The 27,476-nt window shown below is 43.0% G+C and overlaps 1 protein-coding gene across 10 annotated transcripts in view; it reads right to left on the bottom strand.

Moving 5' to 3' along the window:
* EBF1 (EBF transcription factor 1) overlaps positions 1 to 27,476 on the bottom strand; it is a 427,899-nt gene that overhangs the window by 7,512 nt on the left and 392,911 nt on the right. For 7 of the 10 annotated variants that reach the window (XM_061424217.1, XM_061424216.1, XM_061424214.1 and 4 more), the window contains 5 exons: positions 25,889 to 25,977; positions 9,326 to 9,391; positions 8,177 to 8,354; positions 7,344 to 7,523; positions 3,041 to 3,235 (listed from right to left, as the gene is read on the bottom strand). In XM_061424217.1, coding sequence (XP_061280201.1) covers positions 3,041 to 3,235; positions 7,344 to 7,523; positions 8,177 to 8,354; positions 9,326 to 9,391; positions 25,889 to 25,977 — 708 coding nt within the window. Of the gene's footprint in view, positions 1 to 2,176; positions 2,717 to 3,040; positions 3,236 to 7,343; positions 7,524 to 8,176; positions 8,355 to 9,325; positions 9,392 to 25,888; positions 25,978 to 27,476 lie in introns of those variants that run through there. The other 3 variants (XM_061424224.1, XM_061424223.1, XM_061424222.1) reach the window with 1 other exon arrangement.

Consider the following 27,476-nt stretch of genomic DNA (forward strand, 5'->3'; position numbering starts at 1 on the left):
GTAGTTGGAGGTAAATAGACCTTTAAAACACTTAAACAGCCTAACTGTGTCACCTCTAATCTTGCTTATATGGTCAATTTGCTTAACCAACTCTTCCTCCATCACTTGCCCTGTCTTAATGATCACAATTCTGAACAAGGTGGGTCCAAATGAAACAGCTGTTACTGTAACAAAGACGACGAGGAGGAGAATACCACAACTCCAGAGATTCTCCTCCTCAGTTCTCTAGCCTACATGTCTTTTTAAATTTTTTAATAGAAGTGCAATTTAGAAAGCTGAAGATGAGGTAATTCTTAGGTTTCGGGTCTAGGAGCCCACGGTCAGAATATTACTTTTCCCAGAAGCCAAGGCCCCCGGGAAGAGACCGCTGAAAACAGTGGCGCACTGTGCCCACATCTGCAGGGGAAGCAGACGGACGACAGACACGCAGCGCGGGTGGGTGGGGCCTGCCTGGTGAGTGGAGGGCAGCGGGAGCAGAGTGGGCGGGGCGGAGGAGAGCTGCCCGGAAGTTGGTGTCAGTTACTGTGACTTTAATTTCTCTCCTCATACCTCCTCTGCTGCCATCACCCTGACACTAAGGACCTTTGGTGCATAACAGAATTGGTAACACAAAAACCACCAGAACCCACGCTCAACTAGAAGGGAAGGGCAGTGTCATCCACAACAGCAAGTCGAGCACAAGCGTGCCGGAGTTATATGCTCCCGCTGTGCACTAGGCAGGGTTGGAGAGGTGGAGACGGCTGTAGGTCAGAAGGGGGAAGCAGGCTCTGTACTTTGGGGATCTGTGCAGACTGGGTTAGAAACGCTCTAGGGGTGACAAATGTACACACCTTCTATGTGGCCCTGTCTTGATGCCATCTCATCATTACTTAAGTATACACACACACATACACACACCTTACACCACCGGAAGTTCCCTTAATCCAGGAGGTTCTAAAATTGGGGCTGAGTTCCTCCTTTCAGACCCTTCCTGTTTCCTCCTTGATCCACACAGCATGAAAAGACCTTTGGCCTCACCGAAGGGCTGCCCACTTCAGTCACGGACCCTCGAAGAGCCATGGGCCTTTTCTTCTCACATGCCACCCTCTCCACAGCTGATTACAAACCCCATTACACCTCCTTTCTGACGTCAAGTCTACATTTAACAAGGGCTATGATTGGCAGCTTGGGAATGGCAGATTTCTGCTTTCCATACGTTTTTATCCTTATTTAAACCCATTATAAGTTATGTTCACTTAGGCATTACATCCTCAGTTTGCCAGCTGGAGATGTAGTCAGGGTGACAGAGCATTATTTTTAGCTGAAAAAGATACTTGCATGAATGGGTGGCTCCCCTTTTGTGGGGTTGAGCATTTTCTATCACAAACAATATTGCCTGAAATGTCATTCCAGAGTCTGAGTATCTTCCTCTTCCCTCTAAGATGGCTTTGCTGGGGGATGTTTCAGGGATGGGCATGGGCACTCACCTCACCTGTGCTGGACAGACTGGCCAGTGCTCAGCAGAGCCCTTCTGGAGTCAGAAAGGCGCAGGCAGGAGGAGCTCGGGTTTAGGAGACACACAGAGGGGGTTCGGTTTTGGCACCATCATTACTAGATACGTGACCCTGAGCAAACTGGGCCTTCGTTTTCCCATCTATATAATAGGAATAGTACTGCCCTTATGGAGTCTTCGAGAGAATGGATGTAAGTTTACATCAGTACAAAGTACTTGTCTGGACGTATAAATAGACAATGAGAAACAAGACTGCCTTCTTGAGCGCTCTCGACCCAACGGCTGAGCTCTGTCAGTGAAGATGGGCATGCTGGACACTGAAAGGCAGGTTCTGTGGGGCACTGGGTTGGGGCACAGATCCTGAGGGTTTATTTTTATCCCCTCTGTTTTTGCCTGTGCCTCTGGGCAGGTGTTTACTCTCCTGATGCCTGAGTTTTACCCTCTGTTCAATGGAGACCATAACGGTCCTTGTGTTTCATCAGGAAGTTGTGAGGATTAAATAAGATAAAGCAGGCACAGTACTTAGCACTGGTCAGTGCTCAAAGAATGGCAACTGATGATTTTATTGATCTTACTTCCCTGCCAGCTGCCTTAGGAATCCTGGATGCATCCTGTTTACCCACTCTGAGTAGCATAGTGCTTGGAAGATAGGCTCAAAAGTTCTATCTCCTGCTCTGAGTTTGAAGCCAGCCTCTGCAACATACCATTGTCTCCAAGTCAAGCCATTCCCTAACCTCACTAGTCTTTTGCTTTCTTGTCTGTAAAATATGAGTACTGATCCCACAGTCGCACTGTGGGAAAGGAAAGAGGCCATGCAGCTCAATACCCCAACTCAGTGCCGGCACTTAAGGAGAAGGTAAGAAGCGGTAGACCCGTTTTAAAGGTTCCTTTTTTCTCAATGAATAGAAAGGTCCCCTAAAATCTTTGTGACTCTTCTTTTCCAGATTCTATGAGGGGGAGGAAATCAAACAGTTTTAATATGGACCAGGGTCCTCCAGGGGCACTTTGGGCTTTCTGGTTCCCAGCAGTAGTAAGCCTTGGGTGTTTGGTCTAAGATGTTGTAACCTCAGGGCCCTGACTGGGCTGTCACACCCCCTCCCCATGATCAGCCCCACACGTGTTCATGCTGACACAGGCAACAGGAAGGGAACCTACTTCAGGAGAAGGCCAGTCCCGGGAGAGACCCTGCAGTGGAGAACTTGCTAGAGTCCACAAAAGACTGATCTGATTATGGCGACCACAGAGAACGAGAGAGGAAAGAGAAACGACGACATTAGTAAGTGGTGACGGTGTTTCTCAAGGAAATCTAGGGCCTGAGCAGAACTGCTGGAGTTGGAAGAACTGCACAGGCAACTCCAGCAGAGGAGGGATATGGGGGCCTGGGGCCAGGTCCAACAAGGGCGAACACTCAGGAACAGAAGAGCTGAGGGCAGACAGGGGCAGGCAAGCCCAAGGCCGAGCGAGCCCTGAGCAGCAGCGCGTCTGCTGCAGGCCCTGGGAAGGTGAGTCGGGGCATCTGGTTGGCCCCAGGTGGGGCCTGGGGCTTACCTTGCAGACTGTTCCCGTTGGTGCTGGTGCAGGTGGGAGGTGGGGAGGTCTGGGGTCTGACGACAGGCGCAAAAGCACTCTTCTGTTTCACGGCTGAGACCATGTTGGCTGGTGAGAAGGAGAAGATGCCGGAGGAGCTGCTGCAATTGGAGGGGAGGCTTGTGGAGGAGGCCATGGTGGGGCTAGATGGCACGACTAAGGGGCAAGGGGAAAAGAAAAATCAGCGCTTCTCCTGGCATCCTGACACACAGCCTCTCAGCTCCCACCCTGACGCCCACCCTGCTCAGGCCACCCTTCTAGCACGAGCCTTCCCTGAACTCTCAGGGTCTTGTCAGATTTCATCGTTTGGTACCTGGCACGTGTTTCCTTTTGTTGGTGGTGACTGTGATCTTTTGTGTGTTTATTGTAGGCCAACTATGTGCCAGGCAGTATGCTAGAGCATCTCAGGTCAGGAGGCAAGAGTGTTCTTACCAAGGGAATAGTATCACATAATAGCTTTAACAGTAAGTATGGCCCACTCTGGGGAGTCGGGGAAGGGAAACCAAAGAAGGTTTCATGGAGGAGGTGCCAAAGGAAGTATTTCAGGTAGGGCCTATACTGAGGTTGTAGCAAAGGGTCTGGGATACAAGAGACAGGAGGTGGCCAGACTGAGAGGGTGTGGTCACTAGCGGAAGGAGACGTATGAGGAAGAAGAGTGAGTTGGAGGCAATTCCAGGATTCTAATTTAAGGCACTGATGAATGGATGGTGGTGTGTGTGTGTGATGTCTCCCCATGAAGCTACTACAGCTTCCTGAAATGTATGTGTATGTGTGCCAGTCATGTCTGACTCTTCAGGACCCCATGGACTGTAGCCTACCAGGCTCCTCTGCCCATGGGGATTTCCCAGGCAAGAACAGGCCATTTCTTCCTCCAGGGGATCTTCCCCACACAGCGACTGAACTGGAATTTTGAGTCTCCTGCATTGGCAGGTGAAGTCTTTACCACTGAGCCACCTGGGAAGAAGCCCTCTTGAAGGATATGACTGTGTGTCCATGTTCCACAACACAGATAGATAGAGGTAGGTAGGAGGCCAGATGGATAAATAATCCACCACGTGCTTTCTGAGTGACTACTGAGGGACTACAAGTCAAAGTTCCAAATCCTTTCTACCGCCTGCAGAACTGTACAGAGATGCATGCATGTGAGCTAATAAGCAGCAGGATCGGAGCTTTATGTAAATACTCACAGTCTGGGAGTGGTGGGGACGTGGATTATCAATGACAGGAGATCTCTGGTGACTCAGAGAGAGAGAGACAACCTAGCTGCTTGGGGGATATGAAAGAGTGTGAGTGATGCAGGTCCTCTCCACCTGGCCTTTTCATCTTTCACTAGTTGCTAGTCATCTCAGGTCACTTTAGGAAACGGATATTGTACACACGAAAGCCCTCTACACTCAGGACTTAGGGCCATCACACACCCACCTTCCATTTCCTCTGTACCCCAGGGAAAAGTATGAGTCCTGTCCGATGATTTTTCAGGCACTTAATTCAAATTCTAGGTACCTCCTCCTCACTGTATTATTTTCCACATTATGTAATAAACATTCTATATTGCCTTGTCACCTGCAGGAATCGTCACATCTTTTGCATCTATGTCAGTAGCCAAGCAAGCTTAGGTTGGGACCTATTACATCCTTTTTACACCTGAGCAAACCAAGTGAGTTGAGACTCAGAAAACAGTCCAGTGACTTGCCCCGGTGAGTGAACTGAAAGGTGAGTTAGGGAACCACACCCCAGTGCAGGGCTACCCTGCAAAGGAAACAGATCACAAGGGGACAGGCCCCTTCCCAGGAGCATACCACAGTCCAGATCCCTGAGTAAGTGGCCTCCCCCTCAACCTCCTGGCTTTGGAAACTTAGGGAAGAGCTTATCAAGTCAGTCACAGACAGCAGTTGCCATGGGGGGAAATGACCTCTTCTAATCAGCCTTCAGCACTACACAACCCAAACGCACTGGATGTTTTATGGAGCAGAACAGGGAGCCGCCATCCTCAGGATTTTCACAAACATTTTCTAAACTCTACTTTTCTTTTAATGAGACCAGCATTTTTATACATCTCTTAGGATTTGTAAATGTGAAAATGCGCTCAATAATAACACCCATTTAAATTGCAAAACTCCCGCACTGGAGGTTTGATTTTTAAATATTCGTAGACTTGAAATCCTGCTGGTTCACTGAGGAAGGCAATTAATCTCGTTGGCAAATGCGATCATTATGTGTATTTAGAGGTGGGGTGTTTGAGGGGGGCCTTAACAGAGGAAGGGGTGAAATATAGTCAAGCAGTTCCATTTGTTATAACATTATTAGTTATCAGCCACCACACCAGAAAGGGTGTTCACCAGTGGAAATGTCTTATTTTATTTCTTATTCTGTTTGGAATTTTTCAACATGAGTGGTTTATGAATAATTAAATATTGTGGAGGCAAAAATTCAAATCAGCTGGGCTTTTTTGTTTATTGTTTTATTTGCATTTATGCAGATAAAACCGTCCCATCTGAGAGCCTATTTGAGAATTTAATACTATATTTGTGAGCACTGAGAAAATCAATTAATGGAAATTAAATGTTGGAAGTTTCACAGTCTGACAGATGCAATCTCAGGCTCAGGTCGCTGGGTGTCTGCACAGGCTTACGAAGACAGAGCAATCCAAGGCCCTAAATTGAATTGCTACCATATAGCAATTAGGTTATTGATTTAATTAAGAATGCCACCTTTTAATTTTCAGGTCATGATTGAAACCTTTTCTGATTGAAACGGGAACACTGAAATGGTAGATTTGTAAGAAACAATCTTTTGATGAATCAAAATCTACCGTGAAACTGGCCCCAAACATTGATGCTTCAGCAGACAGATGTAATATATGCAGATTATTTGGGGAGAATTTTAAATGTGCAACAAGCTGCTGATTCCAAACAGATCAAGTAGAAATAAAGAAATCCAGAGGTTTAGCTCACACTGAGCCTCAAATTCAGCTGAAAGGTGAATGGCGCTAAGTATTACTTTCAGAAGTTAACTTCTTGCAAAGGCCAAGAATGATCTTTCCTCTTTCAACAGCCTAGCACACACTGCATTTCCTCTCTCAGAGAAAGCATCATTTTCAGTACTTTTAGCTGAGACTCTCATTTTTAAAAAAATTATACCATCCTTTCATGTAACAACACAGTTTCTATCAGCTCACAAAATTCTAAGAGCTTAGAATTATTATACACCAGAAGAGCCACCCACACTGTCCAAGATGAACTTGGTTTTCTATGTAAAAATCCTCAGAGGGCAATCAAGAGACAGTGGAGACACAGCTCATGATGTTTTGTATGTAAAGATGCCAGTTCCCTGAGGTTCTTTAGATGCAATTGAAACACTGCATTAAAAAAAAAAAAAATCCTTTAACCTCAGCTTCTTTAAGACAGGGACAATGCACAAAAGAACAATTTCTTGTATATGTTTTTTCATCATGCCAAATTTTTGGGAAAAATAAACTGTGTTTTTTGGTTTGAATGTTTGGTTTTTCTTTGTACATATTAAACACAAAGGGGAAAAACATCTAAACATTAAAAGAATAAAGGAGAGGGACTTCCCTGGTGGCCTAATGGCTAAGACTACAGGCTTCCAATGCAGGGGGCCCACGTTCGATCTCTGGTCAGGAAACTGGATCCTACATGCCACAGCTAACACCCAGTGCAGCCACTTAAGTAAATATCTTTAAAAATAGAAGATTTTAAGGTTTAGATAGTCATTACCATGCTAAACTACTAGCGCCACTTTAGATTATCATTCTATCATTATGATTATTACCGAGATTTACTAACTGCATCACCCATGGGCTGAGCATTAGGACAAGCTTATTACATGCATTCTTTTATCCAAGTCTCACAGCGACTGTGTGGGAGGGAGAGTGGGTTCCTTCCCCATTTTACAGATAAGAAAACTGAGGTTTAGAGAGGAGATGAACCTGCTCAGAGCCACGTCAGTGACTGGTTGAAGAGTCAGACCCAGCTCCGTCTGACTGGAAGCTTGGGTTCTCACAATGACCTCACATTGCTACTCTGGTTACAGGTAAGCTCTGCTAGAGAGACAGGGCAAGGAGGCAATGATGCAGTGATGAGCAAGGAGGGCAGAGACTTCTGCTGGAGACAGTGCTGCCTTGGGTCGCATCACTGGGTCCACACCTGGCAGGGCAGAGCCTGCACAATGAGCCAACACAGCACAACGCCCAGGTTTTGAAGCAAAAAATGTGCAGAAACACAGGACACACATCTTTACTTACTGGCATAGGGTGAGTTGGCAGCTGAGCCGTTGAGGAAGGTGGGGGAGCCGCCCAAATTGGACATGGCAGCAGTGCCGTATCCATTCATACTTGTGGTGACCGAGTTATAGTTGGTCTGCTGCGGGGTGGTGCTCGGCACATACCCATGTGGTGACACGCTGCTTGAGTTGCGGGTGAAACCTGAGAGGTGGGGGCGAAAGCAAGGATGAGGGTGGCATTCAGGTGGGTGGTGGGCCTGGGAGGCCGGGGGAAAGGAGGTCTCTGTCTCTTGCCCCCTCACCACATCCCAAAGGGAAGGGGCCGAGTGATTCATGGGTGCTAGCTCTGTGATTAAAATGGGAAGCCAGCGAAAGACACATTTCTCAGGAGATCATAAATACTTAGCGGGCCCGTGAGAAGTGGCAATGCAGGACCTATAAATTACCATTTTGGAAGAGAAATAAATCCCAATCTGAGAGATGTACCCTGGAGGTAACAGGTTCCTACTCCTGGGTGAGGATGATAGGCTCTGGCCCCTCCAGAACTTCAATTCCAGCCCTCTTTGGGACCTGTCAGTCATGGTTTACAGTGAAAAGTCGAATGCAGAGATGGCTAAATTCATGGATCCTGTCTAGCTACCCCCCACCAGATTGCCAGACATGATGGCTAGAACCAAAAGTCTACAATGATATCTGATACACACAGACCCAGGAATCTCCCTTTTTTTTGGGGGGGGGAATTTTTTTTTTAAATAAACTCTTTTGTGTCAAATAAATGGGGAGAGGTAGCTTGAGGTTGGGAGGGGGCAAGGAAATTAGCCCAGGTGGGGGTGGGGACGAGGGAGGGCTCCTGACCCTGATTGGTGGCCTGCGACGCCTCGGAGACATTCACGGCCAGTTGTCCACTGAAGGAATTCACGCCCATCATTCCCGCATGGACTGAGGTGTTCGTGAGTGCCGGGAGCTGGCTGTGGTTGCGAGGGACACTGTACAGAGCCTCTGCAATGTCAGCCGCTCTCTTCAGAATAATCTCCTGAAAAGTAACAGGAACATCCCGTTTAACTGCCCCAGTCACATTCCTGGGAGTACCACATCCCAAGTGTTTACTGCAGGCTGCACTCAGGGCTTTCCATGATTAACTGCACTAACTGCTGCAACCTTTTCAACAAACCTGTGTGTTCAGTCTCATCATCATCAAGCCCATACCTCAGATGGGCCACCCGAGGCTTAGAGAGGTGAAGACCTCATTTAAGGACACTTACCTCCCTAAGGACAAAGCTGGGCTGCATAACTCTGTGTGACCTTGACAGCTGATTAACTCAGCCAGTCCTCCATACTACCTTGCAGTACAGGACAGCAACCTGGGGCCTTCCCTTCCCCACCAGTAACACAGAAAACTTTGGGGTCACTCTCTCACACACATGTGTGCACACGTGCCCTAAAATTCATCTCCCTGGATGAAGTTAAGGGAAGGTTAAGTGTCCTTAAGTGTTAGTGTGTTAAGTGTGTCCTTAAGTATTAGTAGGGCTGTGTCCCTTGGACACCAACTGATTCAAGCAACACAAGAAAGGAAGGATTATCTCAGACTTGTAGTTTCCTGAGCAAGTTGAATCAGAAACATGGAGTTGCTCTATGAAACAGATGCAGACAATGTTCAGGCCTTGTTAACACTTTTTAGGAGAAGAAATTAAGCCCCCCTTTTCCTCCTAAATTTTCTCGAAATTGAGCACCAGTAACTCTTCTTCAATGATGAACTATATTCCCACAGGAGATTCCTTTTAAATAAAGTACCTTTTCTCATAAGAAAAATTATTCCCTAGAAAAGGCAATAAAAGATTTACAAAAGAAGAGAGAGGAACCGAATGGCTTTGCAACATGTTAGGCCTGAATGACTTTTACTCTGAACTCATGAAAGCACTTTTACAATTTTCACACTTTTTCATTCTAACGAGGACTCTGGGAGCTTCAGCTGAATGTGGAAGGTTCGAGACCCAGCGCGCTCACCTGGTTGTTGTGGGGCATCCCATAGAGTGCTTCTACCAGATCTGCAGCCCTTTTGAGTATCACTTCCTGTCAAGGAGAAAAGCAGATACAGTCCTCTGAGTGAAGGCAGGATGTCATTATCTTTTCACATGATCATGTTCTATTTTCCCTCTCACCATCCTTTGCCAACACACTGCTTTAAGGGCAGTGGGTTTGGGGAACCCCAGAATGGTGTTAAATCACCAATTTATCCCTGTTCATATACACACTTAATCAAGTCAAAAGGTGAGCATCATTGGTACTGCAAGATAAAATACATCACTCAATAGTCTGCCATAAGCACGATAAAGCACTCATATGTTTATTGCTGAATACAATTGCAAGGTCATTTACTAGATTACTACGATCGATGTCAGTTGGTGCATGTTATGAATCCCTAAGATGTGTTTATTTTGCACTTAATTGCTTATTCCAGGAACCATGACCTTATCAGACAGGTCATTTTCAAGAGATTTCCAATCAGTCTTCAGCTAGTAAGAAGCATGTGGCATTAGCCTCTTCTTGTATATCTCCCTTGTGTGGCAGAGTCATGAGATCAGGGGGTGATGTGCTGTTTTGTCAGAGGTTCTTACAAAAGAATTCTCCTGCCCCCAGAAGCTCCCTCTGCACTAACTGTCATGACTGGCAGAGTCTGCTTCTTTTATAGCAATTCTCTGCTATTTCAGTGTTGTTTGTCATTTTCCCCAACTGCTCATTCATCCTCCTCCTAGGTGTTATGCTCTGCTGTTCACTCCAGTTGAAGAAAAAAATGTCTACTTTCATTTAGGTGGACTCCCATATTTAGCTAGCATGCCTGTTTCTAATAATATAGGGCACTCTACAAAAATATGTGTGGTGGTAATTTTTTTCACTCTAACCACAAGAAATTGTTCCTTTATTCAGCCCCAATTTTCTGAAGATTCATTTATACTGCAGTGTGAAAAGAAAAGCTAAGCTTGATACATATAAAATGGAGGTTTATCAGAGAACCAAACATGAAGGCATGGTATGATTATCAGAGGTGATTTGCAAGAAGATATGTTTACTTTTTTTTTTGCTGTGGGTAAAGTTTCAAGAAGAAGTTTAACTTTAAATGTTTTACACAATAGATTTCTGCATGGAGAAGCAGTACTGTTCAATTTTCACATACTGCAGACACTGATCACAAAATAGGGATATAATTACATTCATTTTGCTGTCACCATAGCCTCTTCAAAAATTCTTGAACAACTCTTGAAATGACAAGCTTTTAGATACATATTAGCATTTTTCAATTTTAAATTCTCTATAATGTAAGATAAAATAGTTGTCATACTGCAGTAACTACTTATGACATATATAATGTCCTAAATTCAAAAATGAGGTAGAGGGGTTTTCAGTTCTCAATAAACATTTATGCGTGCTTTAAGCTGCTGCTATACCCCATTTACAAAACAGTTCTGTTATTTTTCAGATAAGGAGTGGAAAACATTATATAATCAATGGGGTTTGAATCAATCCATCTGAAATAATTTATTTTTTAATGGAAGCTACAAGATAACCTACCACATTTTTGTTTGCAGTGCTGTCTGACCGCAGCAGTTAATAATTTACTATGGTATGGGCACAGAAAACCCTATCCCCAGATCAAATTCAGCCCGCACTGCTTTCATTAAAACCTCACGGCTTTACCTGGCTCTTAGAAAAGATGAAAACAAAACAGGGTCAAGTTAGTTTATATACTAAAAGTTGACTTCTCTCGGTCTATATTCTTTATTTCTTCAAATGAATATTTATGTCAGTGTTTGGGCTTGGCAAAGAAGGTATTTTTCTTTCTTCTCATTTTAGGGAAAAAATACAAGACTGTTGTTTGTCAAAAGCAAGATGAGGTGTATGCAGTTAGAACCTGCATTTGTGAACTTCAATCTTGAAACAGTATCATTGAGGATTTCAAGCAGCGCTTATTTTAATTAATTTCACAGGACCAGGGAGGAGGCAAGTTCCAATAAACTCCAGTATCTTTGAAGTTCTTGTACCTGAAAAATTCCAATTATCAGGGTAGGATATATATTTTAAACTGATATTTTTAGTGATAACAGGTTTTGATGACATAATTCACTTGTTTCTTTTTCTCCTTACTCAATGCCCAGAGTTCTCATCAGTATTCAACTCCCTGAAAATGAAACGTGAACTTCACTTCCTAGAGTTGCCTCCTCCTTCAATCCATGGAGCCAGGACACGCTTTCCACTAGGCACATTGCTGTAGTCGGGTCAGCAGCCCAGCATTGCTTCAGACCAGCAGGCTTGAGGACAGTGAACCCAATGTCATGTCCTGAAAGTGACTCTCTTAAATAGCATCTTGCCTATTTTAAAGTGTCCTTCATTGTGGTATCAACTTGGGGCTTAAGGGGGAGACGGCTTTTGGCTCAGCTTGGCCAATGTGATTCAGCTTCTATTAGTTATTTCTACAAATGGGAAGGAGAAAGGAAATGTCTGGGTCCTCTATGAGTTAGTGCAGCGAACCTGCAAGGTGCTTGGATTTCGGTGACCAGAAAATTGCTCTCACCTCCATGTCATTAGGCTCCCAGTGAACTAGCCCCCAAGCGTGTTTGTGTTGGGGATCTAATATATTGCCTTTCAATCAGAGCTGAGAACCACTGAACACACAGACAGAACATGACGAGCAGGTCAGGAAAGCAATAAAGATTTTACAGAGCTGTCCAAGGTGCTAAATTTACTCAATAATGGGTTTGGCACCATAGTGTTAACCTCTCATTTACTACCAGTTTGAGGGACTAAATTGAAGTAGCTGACTTCATTTACCTTGAAATGTATATTTTATGACATTATGTAAGTAGATTGAAAGGGCACTGCAGTTTTAACAATTTAAAGGCTAAAGCATGTTTAAGATGAAACTTGAATATTTATTGTATATTGCACTTAAAGTATATAGAATGTTAAAATGTATTGATTAAATTTGTAAAAGGCATTATAAAAATGACAGGTAGTATAAAAGATATATGCCTTTTAAAATCAAATTGATAGTATATGCGATCTCTTCGGTGGTCACAAGTGTAATTTTTTTGCAGTTTTATATGGTAATTTGAAAAATCTGTAACTTCACATTAGGAAATGATTGAGCCTGGGATGTTAAAAAAAGAGAGAGAGAAATTTCCCATAAGGGGAAGAGCTGGATGTTTCATATAATCTTTTGTCTCTGAAACTGTTCCTAAAGTCTTATTTCTTGTGACATCGTATAAGGATCCTTCCATTCTGATATGCAATTTTAATATTTCTGAAAAGAAAGAGCATTTGACTAGTACTAATATCTAATTTTTCAAAGCATTTATTTGTCAAGAGAGATTTTCTCTTCTCTTCTTAATGTTTAAAACGACTCCCTGCTTGCAGTTTAAAACATGAGGGTAGAGATTAGACTCTTCCAAGATAATTAATCCTATCCTTGGATTAAAAAAATACATATCCCATTGGGCAATTAAGAAGACAAATACTAGTACCCTAAATATTGAAAAGCCCCAGAGTCTCCTTATAGAGGTAATGCTTATTCTCCAACCTATATCCTGAGTCAGACTATTTTTCTTTTCATAAGTTTGGACTTATTCTCTCTTAAAGACATAGAAAATGTTTACTCTTTAAAAACAACAACTTTTTACTGACCTATTTCCTTTCACAATCAAAACTGGTCATTACCTGCCTTGCTATGACCATTGATGATTATGTGAATGGGATTCTGGAGAGAAAAAATGGATAAGCTATACTAAATCTGTTTAGAATTAGTAGAAACACTGGAGAGATTCAAGGAACAGTCAAGTATAATTGTCCTAAGTTTTGCTATGTTTTGGAACCTTAATGATAAAAATGGCAAATGGGCTACAAAAAAGTGAGAAGATACGGCTTTACTTCCCATGTTGCAACCCAGTCAGTTAGCAAATAACTCTTAAACTTGCTGTTGCCCAAGTAGTCGCACACCAACATTCCTCTCCAGCACCTTTCAAGGCACCCTATCTTCCCAGAATTACGGTACAGGGTTCCTAGGAGGTTGCAAAAGATCTCCACCCCTCTTTATTCAACCTCCTCTCCCTATACATCTGAAGAACTGCTCTCTATTCTGGGCTAGCTTGACCTCCTCAGTCTAGAAGGAACATGCTGGGCCCCCTCCTATCTCCAAACCATCACTCGTTTGCTCTTACTTCATCTGGAACACTGGCTTCAGTCTGTGTCCATCTGCAATGCCTTCCCATCCTGTAGAGTCTGGTAATGAATGTGGTACTGATGGTGGTGGAAAAGAAAACTATTGTGTTTGGAAGGGAGACTTTTAACTCATTCGGTCCTCATGGTGAGGCTCTGTATCACCATTTGGCAGATAAGGAGACAGACTCAGAGAGGTCCACCAACTTGCCCTGAGGTCACACAGCTAATGAATGTCTGAGCAGGGATTCAAGCTCAGTCCTGTTACACATCAGAGCCTGAACTCTTCATACTTACACTATCCTATCAGAACTAATTCCACCTTCACTGAGACTCCAGCTTCTAACCTCTCTCATTCCTCTGAAAGAGAGTGCTGACTGCCCCACCCAGAGCCACACAGAAGTAGATTCTGTAGGGTCATTTTGTTCTGCTCTTACGTGTGCGAGTCTTCAACCTCCAACAACTAGACTGTAGGTACTTTGAGGTCATGGCTATGTCTTAATCTCCTTCTCCAAGCCCCTAGCACTGTGTTCAGCAAACCACAGCCCTTGAGAAATTCTTATTGAAGAGTCTAAAATAGGTACTGATTTTTAAATGTATGTGCTTAATTTACATGAGGAAATGACCAAGTCATATATTTGGCAGAGTTTATAAAAGTAGAAGACTTAAATTTGGTGCCCCATTTGGCTCTAGACTTTTTAATCCAATATATAAATTCCCAAAGGTCAAGTCTGGGGAGGTTTTTTATATCATTTTTTTAAGTGAATTTGCTCCTTCACTCCTGCTGGCTTGTACTTACACTTTAATTTTGTGACTAATATAATGAATCATCTTGGGTACAGACATTATCTCAAGTTATAGGCTGCTATCAACATGAGGCTGGTCTTGATGTACATTAGCCTTTTATTAACTGTACTCCTAGACCCTTAGAAATACTTAGGTTTTTGCATACTCTCAGGAACAAGGCATATCATATCTGATATGCAGACATGGCTAACTCATCTTTCCTTCTGTTTTATGACAGTAAAATCTCTGAGGATTATTCACCCTCCATGTGAATCGTCGGCATCTGATCCCAAATGTGTTGCTCTTCATAATAAGTGCATATTCACTGTGCCCACCCAGCCTCCCAGGGAGAGTGGGAAGGGTGTCTAACCATCTGATACTGAGCCCATTTATAAATCCAGTTCAATGTTTTAAGTAATTCAAACCCAGATGAGCAGGGGAGATGGCCTGAACTCCCTTCCATTCAGAACACATATAGACCAACTCATAAAGCCAGATGGGTACCCATTTACCAACACAACATTAATTTCAAATATCAGAATCAGATTTTGAGACTCTGGAAACTCCCTCATAAAATTAAAGCCCAGGGATGCTTCAGTAATTTCAGAAGACAATCTGTGCTTGGCTTTATGCTCCCTCAAGTAGAAAATAATGTTTTGAGGGATGCAGAAAACAGAAGCTAAATGATAAGCATCAATTATCAAAGTCAAGTTGACTTGGGTGATTCCTATGAAAGAAGTACAGTACTTTTCCTGTCACTGCACATTTCCTGGACACCCATTTATCACCAATCTGCTTTCCTTATCAGGGGATTCAAGATACAGTGGGTCCAAATATCAGAATGGCAAAATCACTCCTGATTTAAAGTCGATAAGCACCTATCAATGAAATCAGCACTGACTCCATGTACCTCCTCACTCTGGAGTTTACACTGGGTTCAAATTTTGAACAGTGTAATTCAGCTTATTAGCCTTTAAGTTCCAGCTCTTTCCCCACTTGCTTCTGAAAGTGTGGGTGACACTAATTGGAAAGTCTAAGAGCTGAAAAATTGATTGGAAGTTTCTGGCAGCCCATTTCCCACAGAGCTGTATGTACAGCACAATAAATACTAGTTGTACTGAAAGGTATTTCTGTGGAGGGTAGTTTTCTATCCCAACTTCCTTTATGTTTATTCAGCCAAATGGAAAATTCCACAATAGTAGACTCTGCATCCTAAAAAAAAAAAAAAATCTTATAATGAGGGCGGTGAGGGAAAGAATAAAACAAACCAAAATAATACTTGAGCACTGTTTAGTTTCCAATCCTCTGAGACATTCCTTAAATTTTTCATTTTTTCTGGTATTATGAACTTCTCAAAATGGAGCTTACCACAGATCATTATAAGCCTTTAGTGTCACACTTTAAACACTCTTTACTCAGAAGCCCTATGACTGAGAAGTGTCGCTTACATTTAGCATGGATATAATTAAACATGTTTCTGTTGAAAGGGGCATTCTCATTATGGCTAAGGACCACTTTAGAGTAAATTGAAATGGAAAGGAGGAACATAGATGAGGTGTACGTAGCAAGTGGTTATTTCTAGGGAGGCATAAAATGCCAAATGTGTAACAATTATATTTTACAACCCTGCATTCTAAAGACTTCAGAGCGTTTTACTATATAAGAAGCCCCTGTTGAAGCTTAAGGAGCATTCCAACACACACTCATTGCCCATAGCCTTTAAAGAAAGATAAAATTCAAACCATAATCAAAATCTGCAGAAATTTTCAAAACAAAGGATTTAAGTATTTTGAAAGGGTCTACTGCTATTCACACAAGAGGCTTCAAAAGTATTCTAAAGACACTGTAGAGGTTTGAAGGGGAGGGGTGCTTCCAAACATCCTCTAATTTTGAGGCCGATTTTGTGTTTAGATTAGATGATACTCCTCTTACTTCTCAAACGTATGTTAGGTATCATTGTGCCACGTGGCTGAAGGTGCACCAGAAAGCTTTGCGTTTGTTAGAAGCATGGTATAGAAGACTTCTGAATCACATGGAATTAAGGCAGTTGTAAGCTAACGCAGCTATATCAACGTAAGACATACTAACTTACATGATTGACTTTTACAGTGGAAAGAAAAAGGCTGTTTTCAGGCAGCTGTTATTGCCTCAATGGAAAAAAAAAATCAATGAAAGTGAAATGAACAAGAGATTTTGTCTGAGTTGCAGTTAATACCACTGAAGAGCTATGGATATTAAAAGGTCAACAAATAAATTAGCCAGAGTGTTATGAAATGAATGATTTGGCTTATAATTTTATTGAGTGAAAATTGTTCGCTGCCTATTAGACCAGGTAATTTTTATCTTGTGCCTCAATTACTGTTCTGTAAGCAATAATATAGTTGTAAGAGCTGCTGGTTCGATCGCGTGACCTCTGAGAAGCCGGCTAGGACAGCTGACTTTACTATGATGGATAACTAAGCTTGGTCTCCACGAGGTGCCAAACCTCCCTTTCCTGCAAGGGGATCTCATAAAAGAAACATTACAGCTTGATTCATTTTACCAAAATGTTCGACTTTTCAAGTGTCAGCAGTTAAGTATAAATTGTGAAACCAGGTATTCCTGAGGAGAGTGATGACAATGGCTTCCCCCGCTTCTTTTTGGTCTCGTGGCATTCTCTTCTAAATGGTGTCATGGTAATTGGTGAATGGGAGCCTGGGGTGCTTCCCGCCACAAATACAGTGAAAAATGGTGTCTGCACCCTTGTGGATATGACCTGCTTGGAGGTACAGAGCTGAACTTGGTAACCTCTGGCTGGCTCTTCTTATTCCGATTCATTGTACTGGTTTAAGACCAACGCTCTGGGTTAGGTCCTGCTGAGTGGCCTTGGAAATCGACTTTCTGATCAGGATGAAAGTCTCTGCTTAAAGAGAAGGCTGTGGACAGAGGTGCCTTTTTCAGGGCTAGGTTGTAAAGTCAGCACATGAAACAAAACCTGCCTAGAGTCAAAATTACCCTTGAAACTCTTTTAAGTTGCCAAGGCCTGGGCTCTTAGAAACACGAAAGCCAGAAATTAACTACTTGTGTTTCTCTTTGTCTTTTGGCTGTGGCTTCCCTTTCCCTAGGGTGAGAGAGAATAAATATCTAGTTTGAAAGTAAGAGGACCATTGAGTAAACAAAGAGATTCATTTTATGTACGTCGGCGTATGTCTGTGTATGTGTGTCTGGCGTGTGTGTATACAAATGTATGTGTATATTTATATTTTTGGACAAGTACGTGTAGTTCAACTTGAGTAAGTGATGCATGCAGGCTGGAACTACGCTGAACTTTAAGGATATCTAAGGGAGGCAAAAATAGAGTTGGTTTTGGCTTCTTAAATTGTTGAACATCATTGGTTATTGCATGTACCTCCAGACGAATGGTATCTGTAAATGATGATTCCCAAAGCTTTACAGATGGTCCTGACTATAACTGCAATTAAAATTCACTGCCTCAAGACTGCTGGGGCTCTGTTGGTTCTTATTACTCCAGTGTTTAATTGAAGTGTTACTCAAGGCTGAAAACAGCAAGCATGGCCGGAAACCTCCTAGTGTCTCTGTTTCTTTGGTCTTTAAGAGAAGGGTGTTGGGTAGAAATGAGCCCCTTGTGCCTCCCCTGTGACTTCTCCTTGAACTAATGAGTAATTATATTCAAAGCCTCTGTACACAGGGTGTGATATGAAGGTTAAAGTTACCCACACACATGCGCGCACACACACCCATCAAGAGCTCCATGCTAAAAAAGGACTTGAAGGAGGCTCAAGAATACAGGCTATTGGAGTAGCTGTTATTACAAGTCCCTGCCGCGATGACTCGGGGGCTAAAGAGAAAGAGAATTATCTCCTGGTACTGTATTTTTAATTCCTGCTGCCTCTTTCCCCTGACTCAGCCATCTGTGAGCTACCCTCAGACCCTGCTACCACCTTCCTCCTCCCCCTAGCTGAACTTGCGAAATTCTAAAAATCTGGTTTATAAAACTGCCTTTTTTCTTACAATTCCCATTTCTTAATTCTAGGAGGCAGTGCTTTAGAGATTCAGGCTCTGGAATCCAAAAGCATTGACTCAAAACCTGCTCGGCCACTTTCAGCATTGCAAACGCAACCCTCGGTTTCCTCCATTTCCTCATCGGTGGACTCAGACCAGCTTCGAGCTCAGTAGACAGCCAGTGAGGCTTACGGAGCAGGAGGCAGAGATAGCAGTGATAACCCTTCCTTATTTTCCAGAGAATTTGGGCAAACTATGTGCATTCTTAGAGCCAATGTGGATTATGTGCCTGCAAAACCCTGTGAAAGACTCTGAACAGACTAATGGTGAGGAAATCTGGAAATGGAAAATCTCTATCGACAGCTGCATGAGCTGTCCTGAGCCTCAGTTTCCTCATCTCTAAATTAGGCATGATTCAATAATGACAGAATAACTTATTGCAGAGTTGGTTAGTTAAAGATAACATACATAAAGTAACACAGTGAAAATTAAAACTTCTGTGGGAGTCATGGCCTTTTTAATGAATCTACAATCTCCCTCCCCAGAAAAATAATGTGTGATGCAGGTGTGTGCATACTCATCTCACACACACACACACTTGTGTATACAATTTTAAGGGCACACAAAACTAGGTTAAACTCCCCTGATAAAAGCATAAGTAGGAGGGGACACCAAGCCCCTAAACTGGGCATATTATCAAAATGGGGAAGTGGAATTTGCCTGTGAGTTTTCTGGCAGAGACAGAGGAGAGAGGGGTAAAAAAGAACTGCATTCCACAGTTTGTGTTTTTGACAAGAAAAGGCAGAGACAAAATGGTTTTTGGAATCAAACCCAAGCATGCTTTTCCTAAGAGGTGAATATACCATATGACTTGTTTTTGTTACTGTATTTTTTTTTTGAGTCATTTTGGTTCCCAGATATAATGTTAATAGAGTTTCTTAAAAACAAAACAAATAAATGATTAGGATTAGAGAGCAGGGCCGGTGTCACAGAGTAAAAGATAAAGACATAGGGTTTTTCTTTCTCCTCTTCTGAAACCCTCAGTCATCCCCTTTTCTGCTAACAGGCAATGTGGTTATGCAAAGATTTCTTATTTGTATTTTCACTGATGCAACTGCAGGTTTTGAATTACAGATAGTCTTTGCATAAAGACTAAAACAATAAAAACATAATTAGAATACACGGTATACAGCCGACTCCAGTTTAATTTTGCCCCAGCTCTGTATTTATGATAAATCACTAAACACGGCCGATCTTTAGGGCGGGTGATTTTGGGTCTCGTGTCTGCATTGAGCAAAACCAGTGCCTGTGACTAGCATCTGAATTTCCATTCTGCAAGTGTACAGTGGAACTGAATAATATTTGGCACAATGCAGTGCACAACTGAGCCACTAAATGGCTGATTTACTAAATTATTATTAGATGAGCCCTTGCTGTTCCAAATGAAAGTGCAGTCACTGTCTTCCTTCATGGTGTGTTCAGATTGTTCTGTGTTTAAATATTCAGCATGAGGCTAATGCGAACTGATGAACTGAGACTATAAACATTCACTTTCAATACAGATAGAGCGACAGAGATGAAACATATCATGTGGCCTGTGGAGGTGAAAATGATTTATATTTAAGGATGTTGCTGCCTACTTCCATTACTTTAAGGTACTCTTAATTAGCATGGTGTTGGAAATGACTAATTCCCGTGTACAGGAAGAAGAGGCTGGAATTGTTATTTTTTTGCACACCAGTGAATGAGAAGCTACCCCAAGGATCTGCTGCCTATGTTGTGGTTCAGAACCTTGAGTTTTATTCATGGCGGGCTGCACCATGCGAGCAGTCTTATTTCTAATGAGAGAACTATGGTTTCTAACATTCAGTGTTTTCTCTGTACCTGCCCAAAGGGTCCACAGCCCCTCCTCAGTACCATCCATGCCTCAGCAGCCCACCTCCTTACCGTCAGCATCTACTGCACCTACTCCACAGCCAGCCCGGGACCTCACTCTCTGTCTCACCAGCATCTTTACTGACACCTGCTGGAATGAAGAACCACCCTTGCTCCCTGGACAAAGATAACCCCCTCCTTCTTCCTCCCCTTTGAGGGCAGTTATAGGCAAGCACTTAAAATACTGTGATCACTTACAGTAGATTAGAATTTTTTATTGGTGCCCTGTTGCCATAACAACACGAAGACAGCAGATGACTTAAGCTAAGCTTGCAAAGCAAAAGGCTGCTCATCTGGCAGTTAAAATGAATACAGTTCATTTCACAAGTTTCCCATATGGACTCTTAGTGTATGGTAATGAGGAGACCATATGGTGAGAGAAAATGCAGTGAGAACAATTGGGTTCCACTGGCTGAGTGGGAAGTAGGGAGAGAAAACCCGGGTGAGAGATTCCGGTGTGTGCGCTCTCTGGGTTCAAGGTTTGGTTGAGGTTTGTTTGGGTTTGCGTTTGGGATGGTTGTGTTCCGTAGGGGTTTCGTGTTTCTTAATCTGTTCCTTAATATGTCGGCTGCGTGAAATGACAAACATCTTGCAAATTTTGCAATATCATTCATCACAAACTGTCAGCAGTGTTTGCAAATCTGACTTGCAAGATCTTTTAAATGTGTTGTGCTTAAAAGGCAACAGTACTAAGTTTTTAGACAAAGTGCAGGAAAATTTAAGCACTTCTGACAAGCAGAAACATTAACAGTAATCATTTTAAAAACACTTGCATCTTTTGCCTGCGTGTTTAGCTGTAAATAATGCTAGAATGTATAAAAGCTTTAAAGTAAAAAATGTAATAAATACTTTATATTATGTTTCATAAAGGATAACAAAAAAAATGCTGTGTGCCGTGTGCACGTGTTATCTATAGGAACAGAGGTATGGAGACACCCCACTCTCCTCCCTGCTCACCAGACTGGAAAGTGGGGAGGACAGCTTGAGAAAGGCTCTAAAGTCAACTCTGTACTATACATGCTTCATAAAAGATGAATATAAATGCATTAGTTAGACACGGTGAGCTAAATTAGAAGGTCAGGCAGGGCTGGGAGGGCTGAAAAATCACACAACCAATGAGTGTAATTACTCTTTTTTAAGTCTATTAAGTGGTGTTGTTCTATCAAGGCTCAAGGGTATAGGACATGAAGAACAAGATAAAGTAATGTGTATTTATTACTCCCACTGGATCAATTTACCAGATATTTTCAGCTCCATAAAGCAAAATACACAAATGCCGCCTTTGTTACTTTTCTCAAACTGCTTTATTTTCTCTAAAAGAGGGACTGGCTCTTGGAGAAGAGACACATTTACCCTGTGCAGGTCCCCATGCCAACCCCTCTGGGCGGGGAAAAGAGAGAAAGCTGGTGCATGTTTAAGTAGGATGGGGCTGAGGTTAGGCGAGGGACAGGAGAGAGAAGCCTGTGGCCTCAAGGCAGAATCACTTGGGTTTCCAGAATTGGAGGGAAATGGGAACCTGATGCAGCGAGGCCCGAGGCCCTGCGTGCAAACCCTAGTTTTCCCATGTGCTTGCTGTGAGAGGCACACCGCCAGCCCTCTGGAAACTCTGACCCTGTGATGTGGGGTGTACCCATCTTGCCAGGAATAATAGCCCCCATATACTGAAGTCTCGCTATCCGCCCGAGAGGCCCCTTGCATAAATTATCTCATTAACACCCAACAGCCACAATGTGGGGCAGCTGCTTTCCGAAGGAGGAATCGGAGTCTGGGAAGGGTGAGTCCGTGCACAGACAGTGCAGGCGGTTTTCAAAATCCATGTCCACCTAACCTGAGTCTCCCCTCCTGACCGCTATGCTTTTCAGAAACCTTGATAAAGCCATGCCAGGCACATTGCGGGCACGACGTACATGTTACCGATTCCTTGGGCCTCACCGCAGACATGCGAATGCCGGCCAAGCGCGATGCCTCTGTACTGATGCTCACGGATCACTCAGGAAGACAGCTGGCAAACTGAAACGGGACAGGGACACCTCTGGCCTTCAAAACAGAGACGGCCAGCTCCTTGCTCAGTACTTCTGGAGGGCCTCCTGCATCTCAGCATCTCAGAGCTTCTGAGTGACCACAGTCGCCATCCCCCTCACCTCCACATGATAAGAAAAGTCAACTTTCACCCCAAAGTTGGTCAAAAGTTCCTCTCCCTCCTGCCAATCCAGAGAGGTAGGCACATCTGTATGACAGAAGAGAATGCTGCAGCTGGAAACCCTCAGCCTGCCCTTCTCCACACGCACATGAGAAACGAAACCGAGTCACACCTGGGCTTTGCATAATGACAGGATTTTAAATCGGTGTGTATGGCAACTATCCCTGATGGTAGCTTTTGGGGACAAAAATCATCTACAGAGAAGGATTCCCACTTGCTCCCATTTTCTCATTTGGTAAATGGGAATGAGGTCTGCTTTCCCGACTTCTCTCACAAGAGGGGCTCCCATAAAACAAAGCATGTACAAGTTCTTTGAAAAAGTGCAAGCCAGCATACAAAGGCATATTATTATGGAAAGCTGTCTGCTTGGTCTTTGGAGCAGTTTCATTTGACAGAATATGTGGGTGGTTGTATGAATCTAGCTTTGTCTATTCACAAACACATGGGTTTAATAAAGTGGAGTTTGTTTTTTAAGGTGTGTGGTCCATGGCGCACTGAAACACTCCTGTTTGACAAACACTGACCATGATTCTAAGAAAGGCGGAGCCCGTTTTCATCCCTCAAACAATGGACAGCGGGACTATAAATCTCCCAGGTCCACAGGAATACCTCGTGCTGGCTCCATCCGCCACTTCCTGACCCTGCTCTTGAACTCTCACTCCACCTTCACATTCAGAGCCAAGAGGACACCACTCTGATCTGAGTCACAGAGGGAGCTTCCTGGGGTGGGCTCCGGCCAAAGCTCTCGCACGGTGCAGTGGCTGGATGCAAGCTATGGAGTGTTTCCTTAACACACAAACCCATTGTGTCCTTGATTACTCTTCCCAAACCCAGGAAAGCAGGGCTGGGAATTTCACCATCGGGCCACCAGGGACGAAGAGACACGTGCCTGGGCTATTTGTTTAACGTTTCTGAACGTGATGTGCAACCGTGAAGATGTTTTTAAAAGCAAATACACAACACTCAACCATATATTCCTGTTTCTCTCCTTTCTTTATGAATTAGTACTGCGTGGGAGCTAGAGACCTCAACCATTAAACCAAATTTGTCTCCTGTTTTTTCAGTAAGTATTTATAGAATGGCAGCCGTGCGCCAGAAACTATACCATGTAACACACGGGATTACTTTTTTTTATCCTGATGTGATCCCGGTAATGTCTGCATGTTATTTTACCCCCATTTTATAGATGAAGAAACTGAGGCAAAGAAAATAAAGCATACAGTCCACTGCTGACCCAGATTGGGATTTCCTGAGTGGCAGAGATTGGTTAGGAGAGCTCTCCAAAGTCAGAGTCTCATTCTCACAGCTGGCAAATAATCATAGCTACCTTTTTGTTGAGTGATAAATAAGTGATGAAGGCAACCCCCCAAAGAAGGAAATATTACTATCTCCATTTGACACATAAGGAAATTGAGGAATAGAGTGGTAAAGAATTATGGGGCAAAAATGAATTTTGACCCAGACGACAGAGCTGGAGGTGCCCTGGTTCTGAGTTCCACCTCACCCAACCTGACTCTCCAGTCCCTTCAGCAGAGTTGAGAGAGATGCCAAATGAAAGTGCAAATGGTTTCCAAGTGGAAACAATGGGAAGAATCTGCTATGCACTCCTGACTTCTTTCTACCACTCAGAAACCTTAGGTACTGACCACTGGGTGGACACATATTAATTACATCCTTGTGCTATGAAATTATCAATTATTTTCCCATAGGAAATGCATGGGAGCTAGGTTCTTGCCAGACAAAGAAAACTAAAGATAATTCTCTCCATGGCACACCTATGCTGCAGAAGCAGAGGAAGAGTCACTATTACTCTTAGATTCTCTAATTGCTCACCGAGAATAAGTCAGGGTTAAAGGGAAGGAGGTGTAAGGTGGAGGCCCCTTGCAAAGACAAGGATCTGAACAGACTGACACATCATAGGGTTTCTTCCTCAGGTGAAATGCTCTCAGGAAGTTTTTCTAAGGTGAATGGCGCCTAGTGGAGGTGAAGCTGTAATGGGAACTCAGGGCTGAGACTGAAGGCTCTGTAGTTCTTCCCAGGCTTAGGAGAGGACAGACTTTGCTTGTCACAATTCTTCCTCTCTTCCGGCAGGCAGGGCCCCTCACCACCCTGTCCGCCCCTCATATCTGTGCATCAGTTTCAAGGGGTGGGGTAGCTTTCTCCTGAACAAAGCCCATTCTGACAGGTGGCCCTGCCCACCCTCCCATGCAGCAGACCCCACAGGTAAGATGAGATGATGAACTGATCACCTAAAGAAGTTTGCTGAGCTTGGAAGAATGTCAATTTCATTTTTGTAGGTGCTTTATGAGGGGAAACAGACCTGGAGACGACATATCTCTAGACTTACTGTGGCTTGTGTAGTCAATGAAATTTCACTGTGCGTCGTCCTGCCCTTTGACATTCTTTAGCATTTAGCATTCTCTCCTCTGAGTCCTCACACAGCATTGGTTGTCCTTTTGTTAAATGTGGCTATTGTTTTCTGTTATGCATGGTGTTGTATATACAGAGATGGGAATATCTCAACACTGACAACAGTACAGAAGAGAAGCCAACAGATGTGCATTTCCTTTTTTCTGCACTGGCAATTAATGACAGACCACTGTATGACATATATTTCTCTGACTGGCATTTCTGTTTAATTTCTCCCAATTGTGTCTTAGGTGGGATGTTTCTGGAGGGAAGAGGCTCATGTCTCAGTGACCCAAATGCAAGATCTGCCAATATGTTTTCCTTTGAGCTCTAGCTGTTCTCCCCTCACCAGGAATAAGTAAAGATTGTCATGGGGCTAGAAAGCAATATTCTGTTTCTTCTTGAGAAATGATATGATAGAATGATTAATAATCTGGACGTTGGAGCCAGGCTTCGTGGATCTGAATCTCAGTTCAGCAGTTTACATGTTGTGTGACCCTGGGCAATTGATTTAACCTCTCTTTAGTTACTTTCTTCTCTAAAATAGAGGTGGTCATGGTACCAATCTCCAAGGGTTTTTGAGAGGAAGAAATGACACAAGTGGGCTTCCCAGGCGGTGCTAGTGGTAAAGAACCCACCTGACAATGTAGGAGACCTAAGAGATGCAGGTTTGAGCCCTGTGTTGGGAAGATCTCCTACAGGAAGGCTTGGCAACCCACTCCAATATCCTTGTGTGGAGAATCTCCATGGACAGAGGAGCCTGGTGGGCTGTCGTTCTTGGGGTTACAAAGAGTCAGACATGACTGAAGCAACTTAGCATGTACAATGACCCAAGTACAAATAAGTACAACACTACCTGGCACATGAGTGCTTATTACTTTGATCACTGCTTACCTTACTGTACTAAATACACAAAGCACAGAAATATTTAGTTGCTTCTCTATGAAATTTTATCGGTAGCAAAGCTTTCTGCCAATCATCCAAGCGCACATCTCCAGAGACTACAAACCAAAGAGAAGGTATCCTACCTTTGGCAAACGCTCAGGGTCACCAGGGTGCCGGGGAATAACCTTCTGTAACCTCTGGAAACCATAATCAATGGTGGGTTCATTGAGCGCTGCAATGAAGAAGTCATACAATTAGAACAATTTCAGGAAATAAAGCAGCATATGATTTGCAGCACTTATGGTGTGGAAATAACTAGGAAGTCCAAGGTTTCATTGATACTTTTGAATTAGATCGTAAAATGATGGACAGATGATCCCTTTTGTTGAACACTTCTACCATCTAATTCCTGCTCTTTACCATGGTGGGGACTGACTCACTCTAAAGAACATGAGAAGCAGGTCCTGAACTCTGCTCTTCTGGCCAAATTCCGTATTTCTTACATTGTTGAAGGTAGAGAGTAAAATAGAATTGGATATGAGGCTATAGGATTTCCTTTAGTCAGAAGGTTGGGTTAAAACACTGGAAGGCTTGTCCAAGGGTGTTTACAGTCATAAACGGCATAAGTATCTGCATAGCTACAAAATATTGAGTGGCCTTCAGCTGATAGAGGATCTCAATGCCAGCAGTGGCAATTAAGCAAGAGTGTGGCGATGGGCACAGGAGACTGGATCTTCTCAGTATGCAAAGCCTGTGCTACTCTTGGAAGACTCTGAAAAGAGACAGGTATTGAAAATGCCCTTGATATGACACCCTCACATCTAAGATGACAGACTGATGCACCAACATAATATTATTTCAGGAAAAGGCTAACCCCTATGGAGCAACTAGCTTAGAACAGCTGGGTATCCAAGATGAATTTTTAAAGAGTAAAAGAAGAGCATAATATTTGTGGAGATAGTGGGTCTTTCTGTACCCTAACTGACTACACTTTCTTCAAAGCATCCTTAAATTCAACTCGCCACAAAGTGGACTCTGGTATATGGTTTTCAAAGTTCCTCCCCAGGATATGAAATATCTCCAGCCTTCCTTGCCTGACCAGAAAAAGATGGCGGCTCCATCCTCTACCTCATCCCTCATCTCCTCTAAGTGACGGGTGGGTGTGTGGGTTTGTTCTTTTATTTTTAGTGTAACCAAAGTATTCAAACACATAGTTTCTCCCTTACTGAATAAAAAGACATTTTGCTATATACATTAGAAAACAAGGTGCCACATGCTTTACTTAAAATGCATTTCCATTAACCTAAATTTTAAAACTAAGATTCATACTACTGCTAACTTTAAAAAACTGTATTAAATTCAAATAGGTCCCAAGGCTAATGGAAGCAATTTGTATACCAACCCAAACTGACTGGCCCACTTTTCAAAATACAGGTATGATAATCTTGTGGTTTTAAAAGGACATTTAAATTGAAAGACTGTGAATTTAGTACATAATTATACCAATAGAACCCTTTAACTTGTCAACTTGTAAATCTAAAAGGCTATCAATCATTTCTAAAGAGGAAATAAACCTTAAAATTCCTTGATTGACAGTGCTTACTTTTTATGTAACAAAAAAAAAATGAAGGAAAAAATGCTGCATAAAGTGGCCAGAAATCCATTTACAAAAGTACATTGTTTTACATAGGTGAGTAAAAAGCCAATAATTACACCTCCAAAAGACATATA

The sequence above is a fragment of the Bos javanicus genome, chromosome 7 (genome assembly GCF_032452875.1).
Source record: "Bos javanicus breed banteng chromosome 7, ARS-OSU_banteng_1.0, whole genome shotgun sequence".
In the NCBI taxonomy this organism is placed as follows: Eukaryota; Metazoa; Chordata; class Mammalia; order Artiodactyla; family Bovidae; genus Bos; species Bos javanicus.